The sequence below is a fragment of the Manacus vitellinus genome, unplaced genomic scaffold, assembly GCF_001715985.3.
Source record: "Manacus vitellinus isolate BGI_N305 unplaced genomic scaffold, ASM171598v3 scaffold_2_pilon, whole genome shotgun sequence".
NCBI classification, from domain to species: domain Eukaryota; kingdom Metazoa; phylum Chordata; class Aves; order Passeriformes; family Pipridae; genus Manacus; species Manacus vitellinus.
The window spans coordinates 29,832,847-29,847,552 of NW_021940208.1; the positions used below are offsets into that span (position 1 = coordinate 29,832,847).

The 14,706-nt window shown below is 41.0% G+C and overlaps 1 protein-coding gene across 1 annotated transcript in view; it reads left to right on the forward strand.

Annotated features, from left to right (window-relative positions):
- Nucleotides 1–1,870: 1,870 nt before the first annotated feature.
- The window catches only part of COG3 (component of oligomeric golgi complex 3), a 30,217-nt gene continuing 17,381 nt past the window's right edge, over nt 1,871–14,706 (forward strand). Inside the window, exons 1-12 of the mRNA XM_029960920.1 lie at nt 1,871–1,966; nt 3,950–4,117; nt 4,661–4,722; nt 6,433–6,598; nt 7,405–7,479; nt 7,601–7,693; nt 7,968–8,093; nt 10,309–10,389; nt 10,599–10,642; nt 10,846–10,972; nt 11,466–11,557; nt 14,058–14,197. Coding sequence (XP_029816780.1) covers nt 1,871–1,966; nt 3,950–4,117; nt 4,661–4,722; nt 6,433–6,598; nt 7,405–7,479; nt 7,601–7,693; nt 7,968–8,093; nt 10,309–10,389; nt 10,599–10,642; nt 10,846–10,972; nt 11,466–11,557; nt 14,058–14,197 — 1,270 coding nt within the window. The remainder of the gene's footprint in view (nt 1,967–3,949; nt 4,118–4,660; nt 4,723–6,432; nt 6,599–7,404; nt 7,480–7,600; nt 7,694–7,967; nt 8,094–10,308; nt 10,390–10,598; nt 10,643–10,845; nt 10,973–11,465; nt 11,558–14,057; nt 14,198–14,706) is intronic.

The window sequence follows — 14,706 nt, forward strand, 5'->3', positions numbered from 1 at the left end:
TTCTGAAGTTAATTGAATTCTGCAGGCATGCAGGTTCTGGTGTGTGATGGAGAAAGCAGCTCTGGTTATGGGGTGATGCAGAAAATGAGTCTCATAATCAGGAAGTTGGGTGGTGATGTATGTGTGCACTGTCAAAATGGAGGGCTGTCTGTCGTCACCTACCCACCCTGTACTGCCTCAGTGCTGTCCTGACCCTTAAGGGAGAGCCACTAGTGTGGGAAAGGGTGTGATGGTTCCTTGCTGTAGGCTAGGAAAGTACTGGAGCTCATGGAAGGGATGGGCAGACACAGGGGTGTCCTCTTGGTGGCAGGCAGTGGTTTGGCACCAGTCAAGGCAAATCTGACGGTGGAGGACATGTCAGGAGGCCTTTAGTTGCCATGTTAGATTAAACTGCATCACTGGTTCAGCTGCAGCAGCCAGACCCTGGCTGAGCAGGGGAAGAGCAGGGTGGCCTAGAGGGAGGTATTGTGACTTCCAGGGTTGTCCTGTGGGCTCTGCTGCCTTGGGAAAGAAGATTCCAGGAAATGCAAGGAATGAGTCACCTGCCAGACTGCCCATGGGTATCCCTGGTAGAGCCATGGACATGGTGGTCCCTGCCCAGGAGCACTGCAGGGCTGCCTGTGCCTGGAGGTTCAACAAGATCAAAGGCCAGGTCCTGCACTTTGGCCACCACAACCCCATGCAGTGCTACAGGCTGGGGACAGAGTGGCTAGAAAGTGGCACAGCAGAAAAGGACCTGGGGGTGCTGGTTGACAGCTGCTGAATATGAGCCAGCAGTGTGCTCAGGTGGCCAAGAAGGCCATTTGCATCCTGGCCTGTATCAGGAACAGTGTGGCCAACAGGACCAGGGAAGTGATTCTTCCCCTGTACTTGGCACTGGTGAGGCCACACCTGGAGTACTGTGTCCAGTTCTGAGCCCCTCAGTTCAGGAAGGACATTGAAGTTCGGCAGTGTGTTCAGAGAAGGACAACAGAGCTGGTGAAGTGTCTGGAGCACGAGTCGTATGAGGAGAGGCTGAGGGAGCTGGGGTTGTTCAGCCTGGAGAAGAGGAGGCTCAGGGGAGACCTCATCACTCTCTACAACTCCCTGAAAGGAGGTTGTAGGCAGGTGGGTGCTGGTCTCTTCTCCCAGGCGACAGGATGAGATGACAGCATCTTAAGCTGCGCCAGGGGAGATTTAGGTTGGACATTAGGAAGAATTTCCTCAGAGAAAGGGCGATTAGACATTGGAATGGGCTCCCCAGGGAGGTCATGGAGTCACCGTCCCTGCAGGTGGTTAAGGAAAGATTGGACGTGGCACTTAGTGCCATGGTCTGGTTGACACGGTGATGTTCGGCCTTAGGTTGGACTCGATGACCTCAGAGGGCTTTTCCAACATTTTTTGTGATCCTATGATCCTGCGGATCGACCCGGGCGCATGGTGATGCCGCAGCCGCCCCCCGTCATCCCCGCCGCCAGGGGGGCGCCATCCCGGCCGACCGCCCCTCCTGACGCACTTCTTCCTCCGCTAATGACCACTGCCGCGCCGACGGCCAGCGTCGGCGCCGAGCCTCCCCCGGAAGCGCCGCCCGCTCCCGGCGTTCCGCCCCGCTCCTGGCCCGTCCGGCCCCGCCGCCGGGCAGGCAGGCGGCTAGCGGTAGCGCAGCAGCAGCAGGCAGCAGCATCATCGTATCATCATCGATGTTGGAGCCGCGCGCGTCTGGAGCCGCCGCCGCGGCAGGGACTGTGCGGGACCGCCTCAGCCTGTGGGAACCGCCGCCCCAGCCCACCGCGCGCTCAGCGACCGCCAGACCGACTCGGCTGGAGCTGAAGCGGCGGCGAGAACCTGCCGGTGCCGCCGAGTGAGGCGGCGGCGCCGGCCGCCCGGGGGGATGGCGGGAGGGCGGGAGCGGCCGCGGTGCCAACGTGCCAAGCGGGCGGCGGTGACGGCCCTGCCCGACGGCGGCTGCATGCGGCCGCTCCCCGGGGTCAGGGGCTCAGTAGCACTTTGCGTTCTGGATTGTCCCGGCACTTGCAATGGCTTCCTCCCTCCCTCCCTCGGGAGAGCTTGCTCTTTCTGCTGCCTTCCCGAGGCGCCTCGTCCCTACTGCCCGCCCTGGCTTGCAGGGTTTGTAGGCAGCGGTGGCAGCTTTCCCCTGAGCATCCCTAAGCCTGCCCTCGCTGCTTCCCTCACTTCATCGAAGTTTGTCCTCTTGAAATTGAGAGCTTTAGTTGTGGAGCTACGTTCTTTTGGTCCTCTTAGTTTGATCCTCATTAATACACAGCTGCTGGCGCCAGTGTTATTTCCTGGTACGACTTGCAGATGATCCAACGAGGGTGTAAAACCAGGAATAGTGGTAAAAAGTGTAATAATTTACCAGCACCATAGAGGACACGGTCTCCCGCTCGGTTATAGAATACTGAACTCTGACAAAGTGATTATTTGTGAATACTCCTTTGTCTCAAAGGGAAGTGGAACAGAATGTTTGCATTCCTTAGCTGTACTTTTCATGAGAGGCTTTGTATTTGATACATTTGAACATCATTACGATGTGAGCAGGATCGTAGCACAAGATGCGGTGCCATAAAATCAAGAAAGTTGGCTCTTGGCAAGTGTCAGAAAGCTCAAAATAGCAAGGGGGGAGTGTAAAGCAATTCCATCCAGAAATGCAGCCGTTTGATTTCATTCTTCCTGGTTTCTTTTCTTGTGTAAATATATGCAAAAAGTAAATATTGGCAGGCATCCAAAATGATTGTAGCAGGATATGCTGCTCTCATAGGATGTTCTTAAGGATCTAAACCAGCTTTGCAACAGGGCAGGTACTGTATTTGCCAGTCAGGACAATGGCGATGCCAAGACATTGAGTTCTTCAGTGGACTGGGACAGTGGCATCTCAGATGTTCTGGAAAATCAGGGGCTGATGGACTTGTGTCTTTCTCAGTAGTAGACATGAGAGAAACCCTGGCTCCACTGCCAGGGTCCTACCTGTTTTAGAAAGCAGGGAAGAAAGGTGTATGGAAGTTGAACAACATATGGTAATCTGTCATTTCTCAAATAGTTGAAATCCTGATTGTTCTTTCTTTGTTGGACAAATGTTGCCAGGCAGTGAATATTTTGCTAAGCAAGTCGTTTTTTAGAGGGATACCAATTTGTATTTTAAGTAGTGTTTTCTGTTTTTACATTACTGATGTTCTCAGCAATTGAAAACATCCAGCTTATCATGTTATTTAAAGAGGCTATTACATTAAATAAGTGTATATAACAATATTTGTCTTCTTGAATTTCTTTCATGTAAGCTAATTAACAGTCTCTGGTCATAATTAAATACAATTTATCTCAAGTTACTTTTTTTCCATATTTTTCTCATTTAAACAAAATAATTGTGGCTAAAAAATAATTCCCATTCAGCAGAGCTATTCCTTGTCTTCTGAATGAATTCTGGCAGTGTTAAGTCTTGAATTTTCCTTGAGCAAAAAACTCTGACAATTCCTGTGCAACGGTGTTGACAGGTACCATGGACAATAGGTTTGGTGGGGTTTTTTTGCTTCTGTGTCAGTTCTGAGTTCTTCTGCTCTCAGATACTTTTCTAGAGCATCTCTTTGGGTTAGAACCAGTTATACTGGAAAATAAAGTGTAGCTTATCAATGTCAGATACATGTACCTTCAGTTTCTGTTCTTACACAAACATGTACTTACATAAAATGCTGTACAGTGTTTTCTGACTTTAACTTAAAATTGTTAGGTGTTTCTGAATGAATAGGTGGTGTAGTTGTTGGTCTAATGATTGGACTTGATAATCTTAGAGATCTTTTCTAGCCTTACTGATTTTATGATAATCATATTGATAGATAAATGTCCATTACATTTGTTTCTTCAAAAGTAAATGCCTGTAATTTTCTCATCTTGTTGCTTTGGATTGTGTTGTAGTTGAGCTGCATATACTAATTCTCTGTGAGTGCTCTAACTAAAGCTTTTGGGGTTTTGTGAGCAGCTTCCAATTGAGGATTTGTGCAGCCTGACTTCCCAGTCTCTACCTGTTATGCTGTCAGCTGCAGTGCCAGAATCCACAGAGGATGTCCTTTTGAAAGGATTTGCAGCACTGGGGATGGAGGATGAAAGAATTGAAACAGCACAGCAGGTAAGTGATGCTGAATAACCTCCAAGATGCTGTAATCTGCAGAGAATTATGTTAGTTTCTGTGTCTCTCACCTAGCTTTTGGTGGGTTTGCTAAATTTTAGGGCTGTTTTCAAGAACATAAGGGGGAACGTGGGGGGGAAAAATTGCTAAAGTCTCAGCTTTTAAGTGACAGATACTTTTCCCATTTGGAGTGGAGTCCTATGTGAGAGTAAGGCACCCCTTCAATAAGGTGGTGTTGCTCTTAATGTAGAAGAACGTCCTGCCCCCTCCCCACTTTCTAGTGTGACATCCTTGTTCTTGTGCAAATAAAACCAGATGAAATTAAGTCTTTCCCATTTTAATTTAGTGAAAGAATAGAATAGAATGTTTCAGTTAGAAGGGACCTACAGTGAGGAATTTGTTTCCTTTATTAATAGTTGAGCTCTGAAACAGCTCTGTTTTTAACAAAAGGTCATCTTCATTTCATAGATCATAGATTGGATTTTTTTTTTAAATTGATTGCATGTGATATCTATATTGTTCACACCATGAAATCTCTTCTAGTTCTTCTCCTGGTTTGCTCAGGTGCAAACTCAGATGGATCAAGATGATGGTGCCAAGTATAGGTACGTGTTCTTCCTCAGTTCCTTTCGCTATAAGCCGTTCAAACCTTGAAGGACTTCATCTTGTCCATTAATGTTAGCACGTGTTCAGATTCAGCTGGTGGGGAATGGGGGAATGTGTTGGAGCAGCTGAAGCTTTCCAAGGCAGTGTGCCTCACTCCCATCCTGAAGGCCATTACCCTTGTGGCAGAGTAGTTAAAGGGGATGCAGATTTCCTTCTGAACTGCCCAGTATATTAAGACAGATGGAAATTAGTTTTGGCTTGTAGACAGAGCTGTAGACAAACACAGTCTAAGAGTTTTCCTGTGCTTTTTCAACTGCTGCTGCCATTGGAATGGCATCCTCTGAGGGTGAGACTCTGTAAGCAGATGTGGCTGGTAGTCATTTCTGTTCTCACCATTTGTCTCACCAGTGACTATGGCTGTGATCCTGTATCTGCATTCCCTGCATTCCTTGCCACTTCGCTCAACTCCAGTTTGGAGGCTTGTCATTCTCATCTGTTTTTGCCTAACTGACTTTCCCATCAGGCTCAGAAGAACCCCTTCCCACTGACTTTGACATTTACTCCTTGAGAGTCTGAAGTACAACTGAATGGCTTAGCTACATCTGCTGATGGCTTTTTTGGAAACTGGCTTGTGTTTTGAGACTTTACAAACTTGCCCTTGGCTGAAAAGAGGTGCTCCTTTATTTCCTCTTCTGATTTTCTCTGTTTTTCTTTGGGCTGTTTCTTCTTCTTTTGCTGTGACATTTGAGGACACATGACTTTCCTTAAAAGCAGAGGGTTAGGCCTATACTAAGCCCATGATGAGATCATGAAGAACCTAAAAAGAGCAGCAGCCTTGCACTTTGTCAGTTGACACGTTCTTAGTAGGGCATGTGAGTGCGTAGGTTTGCCATGGATGCACAATGGTTCATAGGATGGTCAACATGTAACCGCAGGAGGCCGGGGGGCAGGAGGAAAGCAAGTTCTTTGCCTGTTGTACACTAAAGGGATACATAATAAAAGGATACATGGATACAGAGAATTGTTTTACTTGCTGTTTTGTATGCGGTAATGTAGAGGTCAGAATTTTTAGCTGACATCCAGGAGTAACTCACTTTAACTGATGCTTTAGTTAAGCTGAATGCTTCACCTGATATTGAGTGATCATCTAGAATTTTTGTCTGCATTGAGCCTTAGACAAATTTGGTGACATTAGACACCAGATCTGTTTCATCTAAGCCTCTTTCAATCCTCACAGTAAGTTTTGAATCCTCTGGATAATTTCAGCTACTTTAAGAGAGAAAAAGTAATTTCTAAATGGAAACTGAAAATTGTGTAGAATAAGAGACCCAAATTAACAGCCCTGTTGGAAGTAAGGCAGGTAGAATTTGGCTGCTAACAGTAGCTTGCACTACTGTGCAAACAACTGTGTTTGTGCTGTCCACTTAGATGGTATTCACATTGCTGTGGTGCAAGCTGCTGCTTTCCAGGTAGGCTTGCTGTAAGGAGTGCCGGGGAAATGAAGTTACTGCAGTGGCTATTCCAAAACCTTTAGCTCTGTTATTTCTGCAGTTCATGAAACATCTGCTTATTGTGCACTCTTGTTTGATGCAAGTGATCTTTTATTCCTAGAGAGGGAAAGGTGGTGGCAGTGTCCCTGCAGGCAGCTGGATTTGCAAATACAGAAAGGGAAATTTTACTTCTGTTATCTATTGATTCTCTTTTTCTAGACAGATGAGGGATTACTTGTCTGGCTTTCAGGAGCAGTGTGATGCTATCTTGGATGATGTGAACAGTGCCCTTCAGCACCTGGAGTCACTGCAAAAACAGTATCTTTTTGTGTCCACAAAGACAGGAACGCTGCATGAGGCCTGTGAACAGCTTTTGAAAGAGCAGGTAATCTTTGATGGGAGGATTACTGAGAATTTAAAAGACATCTTAAAAAAAAGTTTCTTTTTCTCAGGCTGAGAAAACTTGTGAGCTGTGGTTACAATCCTTCCATTTGCTTTGGACCTCATTTTTTGTGTGTGCTTCACCTGTAGCTAGGGTGTCAGGCTCTGCAGTAGAATGTTCAGTATGTGTCAGTATATGCTTTAATCAAAAAAGATAGCTAGCTGAGGGCAGCTTTTTTAACTGATGCCTGACAAGTGCAAACTGTATTGAGATTAACAATTCATATCACTTACAGAAGTATTTTGAGGTGGTTATCACAAGGAGAAAGATCTTTTAAAGTTGCGAGCTTATATCCCAAATACTTTCTTTCCCCTCGTGAACTGCTCCAACAGTGATATAATGAACGTGTGTTTTTAGTAAGACTGGATAAGTGAGAACTTTCTTTAAGACTCCAATCCTGAAATGCAGGATTTCTACTATTCTCTTTAATACTGATGGCAGCATTGCTCTTTATATGCAATAGTGCCTGTGGAATATTGACAAACCTGTAGAATATATTTTTTTAAATACACTACTGAGAGTAGCGTGTCCTTCTCTGGTAAGAGAGAGCAAGAGAGCACTGCTGTATTCTGCATCTTTTGTTGTACTTAATTAGCTGCAAGTTATCTTGGGCTATTTAACAGTGGTGTGTGCTGAGAGCTGAAAGGGAGGTTGATTAATTTTATATGTATATTTTGACATATATAAAAATATATATTTAAGCTACTTGCTAGGATGCTGATATTCTTTTATTTATTGTTTTTTAATAGTCAGAACTTGTTGACCTGGCTGAAAACATTCAGCAGAAACTTTCTTACTTTAATGAGCTGGAAAACATAAACACCGTAAGTAATATTTTACTGTTAATCATCTTAGAAAATGAAAGTGTACTGATCTTTTGAACTTTGTCTCTAACAATAAGGTACTTGGATTTATTACAATGACACTTTGTCTTGTTTTCCACAGAAATTGAATTCCCCTACGCTGTCCGTGAACAGTGAAGGATTCATTCCCATGCTGGCTAAGCTTGATGATTGTATTGCATATATTTCATCACATGTAAGTAATTCTCTACTAGTTTCAGCTAAATCTTCAAAACTGTATGTTCATACTATTTCTGTGGTTTTTTTTCCTTTTCCTAAGAAGCCAAATATGATGATTTATAAACTTAGGAAATTTTTACTGAATATGCTTATTATCCCATTTAATTTTTATGAAATATTGCTTTTATTTGGTACAATCTAGCATTTCTAGCTAGTTATAAGAGTATATGGAGTTTTGATAAATTTTTGACTCTTACTGTTTCTATTTAAAACTGTTTTATTTCTTTCAGCCAAATTTTAAAGACTATCCTGTATATTTGAACAAGTTTAAACAATGCCTTTCTAAAGCTATGCACCTTATCAAGACATACACTGTGAATACACTACAGAACCTCACAAGCCAGTTAATGAAAAGGGTAAGAATGAATCAGGAAGTGGTAACTTGAGCTGTACTGAAATGTGTATTGTAACACTATACAGTTTTCTTCTCGTTTTAAAATTTTTTTGGGGGGTGGAAGGTGTCAACAGGTCTTTGTGAAAATAGGTCAGTGCTATAGTGTTTGTGTAGGTTGTCCAATTTTCAGCCAAAAATAACCAAGACCTAGTGATCCAAAAGATTTCAAAATAGTAATAATTAAAAAGATCATGGAATTTGAAGGTGAAGTAGCTGAACTGAGTTAGGTGAGCAGTAACCTTAGTGAAGGCCAGGGATGGATAAATGGCTGTGTTAGAGCAGCAGCAGCCAGCTGGCCAGACAGTTTGCTTCCCTGGACCAGCTTGTTCACTGTAGCTCTGAATCAGCTGAAGTGCACGTTGCTGTCTGTGTTGCCAAATGGGGACAGTGCACAAGAGAAATAGGGAACTGTGGGGGGTGTGTTTTGGAGATGAATTGCTTTGGAGACAGAGAGAGGTTGCAGGGAATACTTGGAGAAAGTATACAGGAGCTGGGTGCTGTAGGATGAGAATTGTTAAAGCACAACTCTGAGTTTGTGCCATGACCGTTTCAGTATTATATTCCAGTAATTTTTTTGGGTGCTCTTGGTTATCTAAATATTTCTTTTTTTTTCTGCAGTGGTTTGTGTAGCTGCAGAGAACAACTGAGACAGGTTCCTACTGGTTTTGCCAGTGTCTTTTGTATTGCTTTAAAATGTTGACGGTGATACTAGAATGTTCTAGGGAAAAGTTTGGTATTTTATCTCACTCACTCCGGTGAGATTTAGGCATAAAGGTGAGTTTTTGGTCTCATTAAAGTGTTGGTAGTTGTGTACTACAATATTTTGGCAGAGGAGAAAGAAAAGATTTCGATTTTTCAAATAATTGTTGCTTGCCTTGTGCTCAGTCCTATTACAGGCAAACTTGGTGTCCTGAGGGATAACCAGTGAAATTGAAAGATGCTAGAATTGAGAACTGCCAGACCTAGAAGAAGGGGATTTTAGGCAGTGTTCATGCAAACTTGCAAAAGAATACTCCTGGAGTGAAGATCTTTGTTAACTAGCATTGAATATCTTTCATGTTTGGTACAAAACTAGGTTTTATTATGAAAAAAAGGTATCACAGCTTGGTTTGATGCCAGTGGATTGCTGTGACTGAGCTGAATTTAAAGAGACTTGAACATCTCTGATAAGAAGCATGTTTACAGAAAGAAGTGTGTAACTGGATTTCTGGATTTGAATTGCCACTTAGGAGTTTTAAGTCAGGAAGGATATCTCTTTTAGGAGTCAGATCACCTCTTTCTTCCCACATAGATAGGGATTTTGTGGATGTTCTGCATATTTGTCTGAAACATCTAGTGTCTGCTTCTGCTAGAAGTGCAGTACTGAAACTGTTTTTTAGTTGAGATTTCGTATTGCAACAAAACAAGACGCCTTGTCAGGACTGGAAAGGGACTGATGAGATCTGGATGTTCTTTGTTGTTACTCACACGTGAGTGTTTGGGGATTTTGGTCTGTGTTTGTAAATGGATGCTCAGGTTGCTCACAGGGGTGACAGTAGGAGGTGGGAAAGGTGGAAGCATTTTCCTGTCCCCACCATGTTTCAAAAGGCAGCTGTTTGCTTTTCTCTATGTCATCAGTAGGGATTAGGGGAAGAACACTTCTTCTTTAGTGGCTAAATTGGGTCTCTGCTCTGCTTCATTAGTGCTAAAATTTGTCTAAGTTCAAGCTCTGCCCAGCTGAGCTGGGGACCTGCAGGGAGCTGCCTTAACACTTGATATTCTAGTTGGAGCTTGAATGCAAGCTGAAATTTAGCTTCTCTGCCCTGGGACTGGCAAGTAAAAGGGAAATTCTGTTCCACTGTAGTACTACAGATGAAGGACCAACAATTAGTGCTACTGTGGCAGGTCCAGAGACAATTGTTGTCTCTAATGGAGAATGTCATAATTACTGAAAATGTTACTTTTGCTGTAACAACTGTTGGTTGAAACTTTTGGTTTGGGTTTTGTTCTTCCATCTGACTTTGAGTTCTGAAGCCAGCATGCCTTTCTTGGTAGGAGGTGGCAAAGAGCTGTTCCACTGGCAGTATAAGCATAAAGAACCAAGACCCTGTTTTAGAGCCTAATTATCTTGGCCATTATATACTAGAAGCCAAATATAGTAGTTTGCTGTCTAACCAATTACTCATTTCTTCTTTCAGGATCCTTCAGCTGTGCCAAATTCTGACAATGCCTTCACGCTATTTTATGTAAAATTCAGAGCAGCTGCTCCCAAAGTCAGAGTAAGTAGGCTGGTAACTAACTTTTGAAAAGGAACTTATGAAAATGGAGTTAGAATTTATTAGTGTGAATGCTAGGATTGCATATTGTGCGAGTGTGAATATCCAAAGATTGTATAATTTGTCCATGGAAAAATACTGCAAGCAGTTTTCCAATTATTACAGAAAAATAATGTACTAATAATACCTTTTCCCTTTTTTTTTTTGAGTAGACTCTAATTGAACAAGTAGAGCAAAGATCTGAAAAAATGCCAGAGTGAGTATGTCTACATAATTTGTCTTCAACAATTTTAAGTTTTGGAAATATTTACTTTTAAGTACTGTTTAACACAATATTCATTTAAAATAAAGTTTTAAAAATCAAAATTATGTAGACTTCAAAGAGGGTATTAGAATGCATTTTATGTGTACCAGAGAATGATCTTCGGGATGCAGCTACTGTTCTAATTTCTTGGACAGGTATCAACAAGTTCTCAATGAAATCCATCAATGTTACCTTGACCAGAGGGAGCTCTTGCTTGGTCCCAGTATCGCTAGCACTGTTACAGAACTAACCAGTCAGAACAACAGAGATCATTGTGCTCTGGTAGGTAAAGTAGTCTTGTGTTATGTGGGTTTTGTTATATTTTAATCGCCTCTACCCCAAGTAAAATGTGCTTATTTAATTCAGTCATTTACAGGCAAAATTGTTGCTGTTGTCTGTGGTTTTGAATCATTAAAATTTTACTAATATTTTCAAGCAATACATGTTTTTTTTCTGTACAAACTCCATCCTGTTACAAACCTCACAAAGGGGGGAGGATTAAAAAAAAAGGCATAAAATGTGGGTACTTACATTTCAGAAACAAAAAGGGACAGAAGTTGTACAATGAGCTTTTATTTGTCTAGTAACATCTTTTCAGTCCATAGTTTTAGAGTTCATCTCATTAATTTTGAATCTTACAAAGCTTCAATTTAATCATAGCTATTATAATAATAACAATATATGATATATAGTTATAATATGTGTAATATCTCTTGTAATACTGATGTAAGAAAAATAATTTAATAATCAACTATTGGTATTTCTGTGAATACAGGTACGAAGTGGTTGTGCCTTTATGGTCCATGTATGCCAGGATGAACATCAGCTTTACAATGAGTTCTTCACAAAACCAACACCAAAACTGGAGTAGGTGGTACATGCTGGTTTTGTTTTACTACATGTTGTATTTATTTAGAATGCTGTGATTGATCCTTGTATGGGCCATTCACTTAAGAGCTGGACTTGATGATCCTTGTGGATCCCTTCCAGCTCAGAGTATTCTGTGAAATCTGTGAATATAGCAGAGAATATTATATGGCAGATAGGGCTCTGTTGAAGTGGTTTGGTAAGAACCAGCCAGGAAAAAACCCAACTTAATTCACTTTATGCATCAGAAGTTTGTTTCCTTTTTCTTCAAGCAAAGCTAATAGTTTGCACTCTCCATAAATAATCTGTGCAAGTGCTCTGTAGATGGTCTGAAAGAGACAAAGACGCTCAACTACTTTGAAAATAGCTATGGAAGTTAACAATGCTACAGCTCTCAGCTGTTTTTGTACATCCTCTGTGCCAATGGTTTGCACAGCCAGTTGCAGAAGTGTTTTTTATTTGCTTGAATGTAAAATTTAAGCTGATGAACTCCAGCTATTTTTCATCAAGGATTTAGTTAGTGAGCTGCCCTTACTGTCAGAGAGTATTTGCATGTTGCCTGTGTATGGGCTGAATTGAAGGCCAGGTAGTGAATGCCTGACTAGAGCAGTATCTGTGTCTGCTCTGCCTAGATCTAGAAGAGGGATAGGTTGTTGCTACACATAATAATTGCATTATAAAAGTGTCCTAAGTTTTTTTACAACACACCTGCAATATTAGAGCAATTGAATAGATTACACCCCTTCTGAAATTTGCTGATATTTTTTAATAATGATACTTAATTTTGAAATCTGTGTTGGTCATGTTCCCTTACTGTGAATTTAATAAATACTGTATTTCTATTAATATAATCGAGACACTGGTTTTGAGTGTTATAATGTCTTAAATTGAGTGCAGTTTGAGTTGAATAAGTGTGTAACCTGGAAAAAATATTTCCCATTACCCTACCCATCCTCTAAAGGTAAAGGAAAACCCAACCACATAAAGCCTCACTAGAGATAAGCTGCAATGCCGGAGTAGTACCAGTCTTTCCTGAGAAATTGGTCTCATGTGGGACATGCTCAGAATTTGAGTTGACCTAACTAAATTAGCTTAGGAGTTTAGCTCTCTCAGTCCAAATCCTGGAGTAAATATCCCTAATTGAAATTAGTGTAAAATGTTCAGACAGAAATTTCGTCACTAGTGCTGTACGAGAACAGACTTCTGATTATTTTTGAATCTTGGTGGAAAGTTGTTACCTCATTTCCTAAGAACTTGTTTTCCCTTTTTTGCCTACATCTAAAGTACTTTAAGAAAAACATTTCAAATAGTAACTACTTAATTAGGTTTCTCTTAGCATAACAAATAGCCTCCTTGGTTTTTTCAAAAGTGTTGAGGTGCTCTGAAGACGTAACAGCCAGGTGTCTATATACAGATAAGAGTTTACCAAAAATCTAGCCAAGACTAGAGATCTGAGATTGAGTGTTGTATTTAATAATAAGGCTGGTGAAACTTTCTCCCATGGAGAGTTACTGTTTTACCAAGTTGCTTGTAATGCTATGGGATGCAAAGGAAGAGACATTCAAAATGTTTCTTCTGTGAGTATTCTTTTACGAGCGTTTTTGTTCCCTCTCTGAGAGGAACAGAAGTGTCCTTGTCCTATTGACAGACATTCTTTGTGAATTAAAAAAAAAAAGTTCAATAAAGTCAACATCTTTATCACACGTTTAAATGCTCTTGGTGTTTATATTTGCAAATCTAACTGGGGATTTACTTGAATTTTCAGCTGCTGGCAATTGCATTATTGCTTAATCTGTGATTAGTGAAGGGAGCATTGAGAATAGCAAAAATGTCTAGAGTGGGTGCTACTTGTTTTTTAACTAAGATATGCATCACTTTGGACATGAAAGAAAAAATAAATTAAAGTGGGATTTCTGATGTTTCATATTGCATTGATATCATAACTTCAGTTAGATTGAAAGTGTGTGTACTGCAGTGTTGGTAGTTGTTACAGAAAACATTACCAAGCTCTCCTCCTGCGTCCCTTTTCATGTCCTCCTGGTTCTAATAAACTATTGAGTGCTTGGAATCTGATGAACCTTTTCTCAAGGGGAAATTGGGATTAGGATTCTGAGCTCAGCAGGAGCATTTCTTCACACAGATGCCAAGTAAACCAGTTTGCAATATCTTCCCTTTGTGACAGCTTGAGTTGTTGATTGGTGTGTATGGGTTTTTGTTTGTCTGTTTGGGTTTTTTTAATTTTATTTTAAAATTAATTAAAATATTTACCACCATTATTAAGCAGTTGTTATCCTACGTATTTTAAAAGACTTTGTAGAAAATAATGGGTTCATGTTTTAAATAGTCCATTCTAAAATCTTCTATGGCACTGTGTTGCTTTGTTTTCTCACCCTCCTTTCAAAAATCTTTGCCACAAAATAGTCCGTGCTTGTGATAAAATTTTGTTTTGGTATTGTGGGATCCTGAAAGTATTTTGTATTGTTTTATTTTTACTTCATAGTGAACTCTTGGAAAAGTTGTGTCTTTCATTGTATGATGTCCTGAGGCCAATGATCATCCATGTCATTCACTTAGAGACGCTTTCTGAACTCTGCGGGATTCTCAAAAATGAGATGCTTGAAGATCATGTACAGAACAATGGTAACTCACAGATGGAAGCTGATTGTTTTAAGTGTCTTCTTAACTGATAAAATTACTTAATTGCATTGGGGAAAAAATGCCTAGATGTTTTTTTTTCTTTCTAGTGTATCTTAATATTACGTCATCTTTGACATGTTTATGTGAAAAGAATTATGTTTTTTCATTTATAATAAAGGTCTGTATTTAGGGAGTCTGTGTATAGCATCATTTAAATTATTATACTGATGTTAGTCCTGTTTGCTCTAGATTGTACAAATGAGAAGCATCCACCCAGTGCATATGCAGAATTGATTTAAATTAACTTTTAAAATTAATGAATTGCTTCACTTGGCCCTGCTAATGCATCATCCATGTAGAGCTTTCTGCATAATGATGATAAAACAAAGGAATGCAAACTGATTTGTTTTTAAATTTTCCTTGATGTCATGTTTCCCAGACTAGAAATTGTAACTTCAGCAGAGGAGTTAAGTAGCTGGTGTAGATTTTGGAGCTGTGTACGTGTTCAGAGC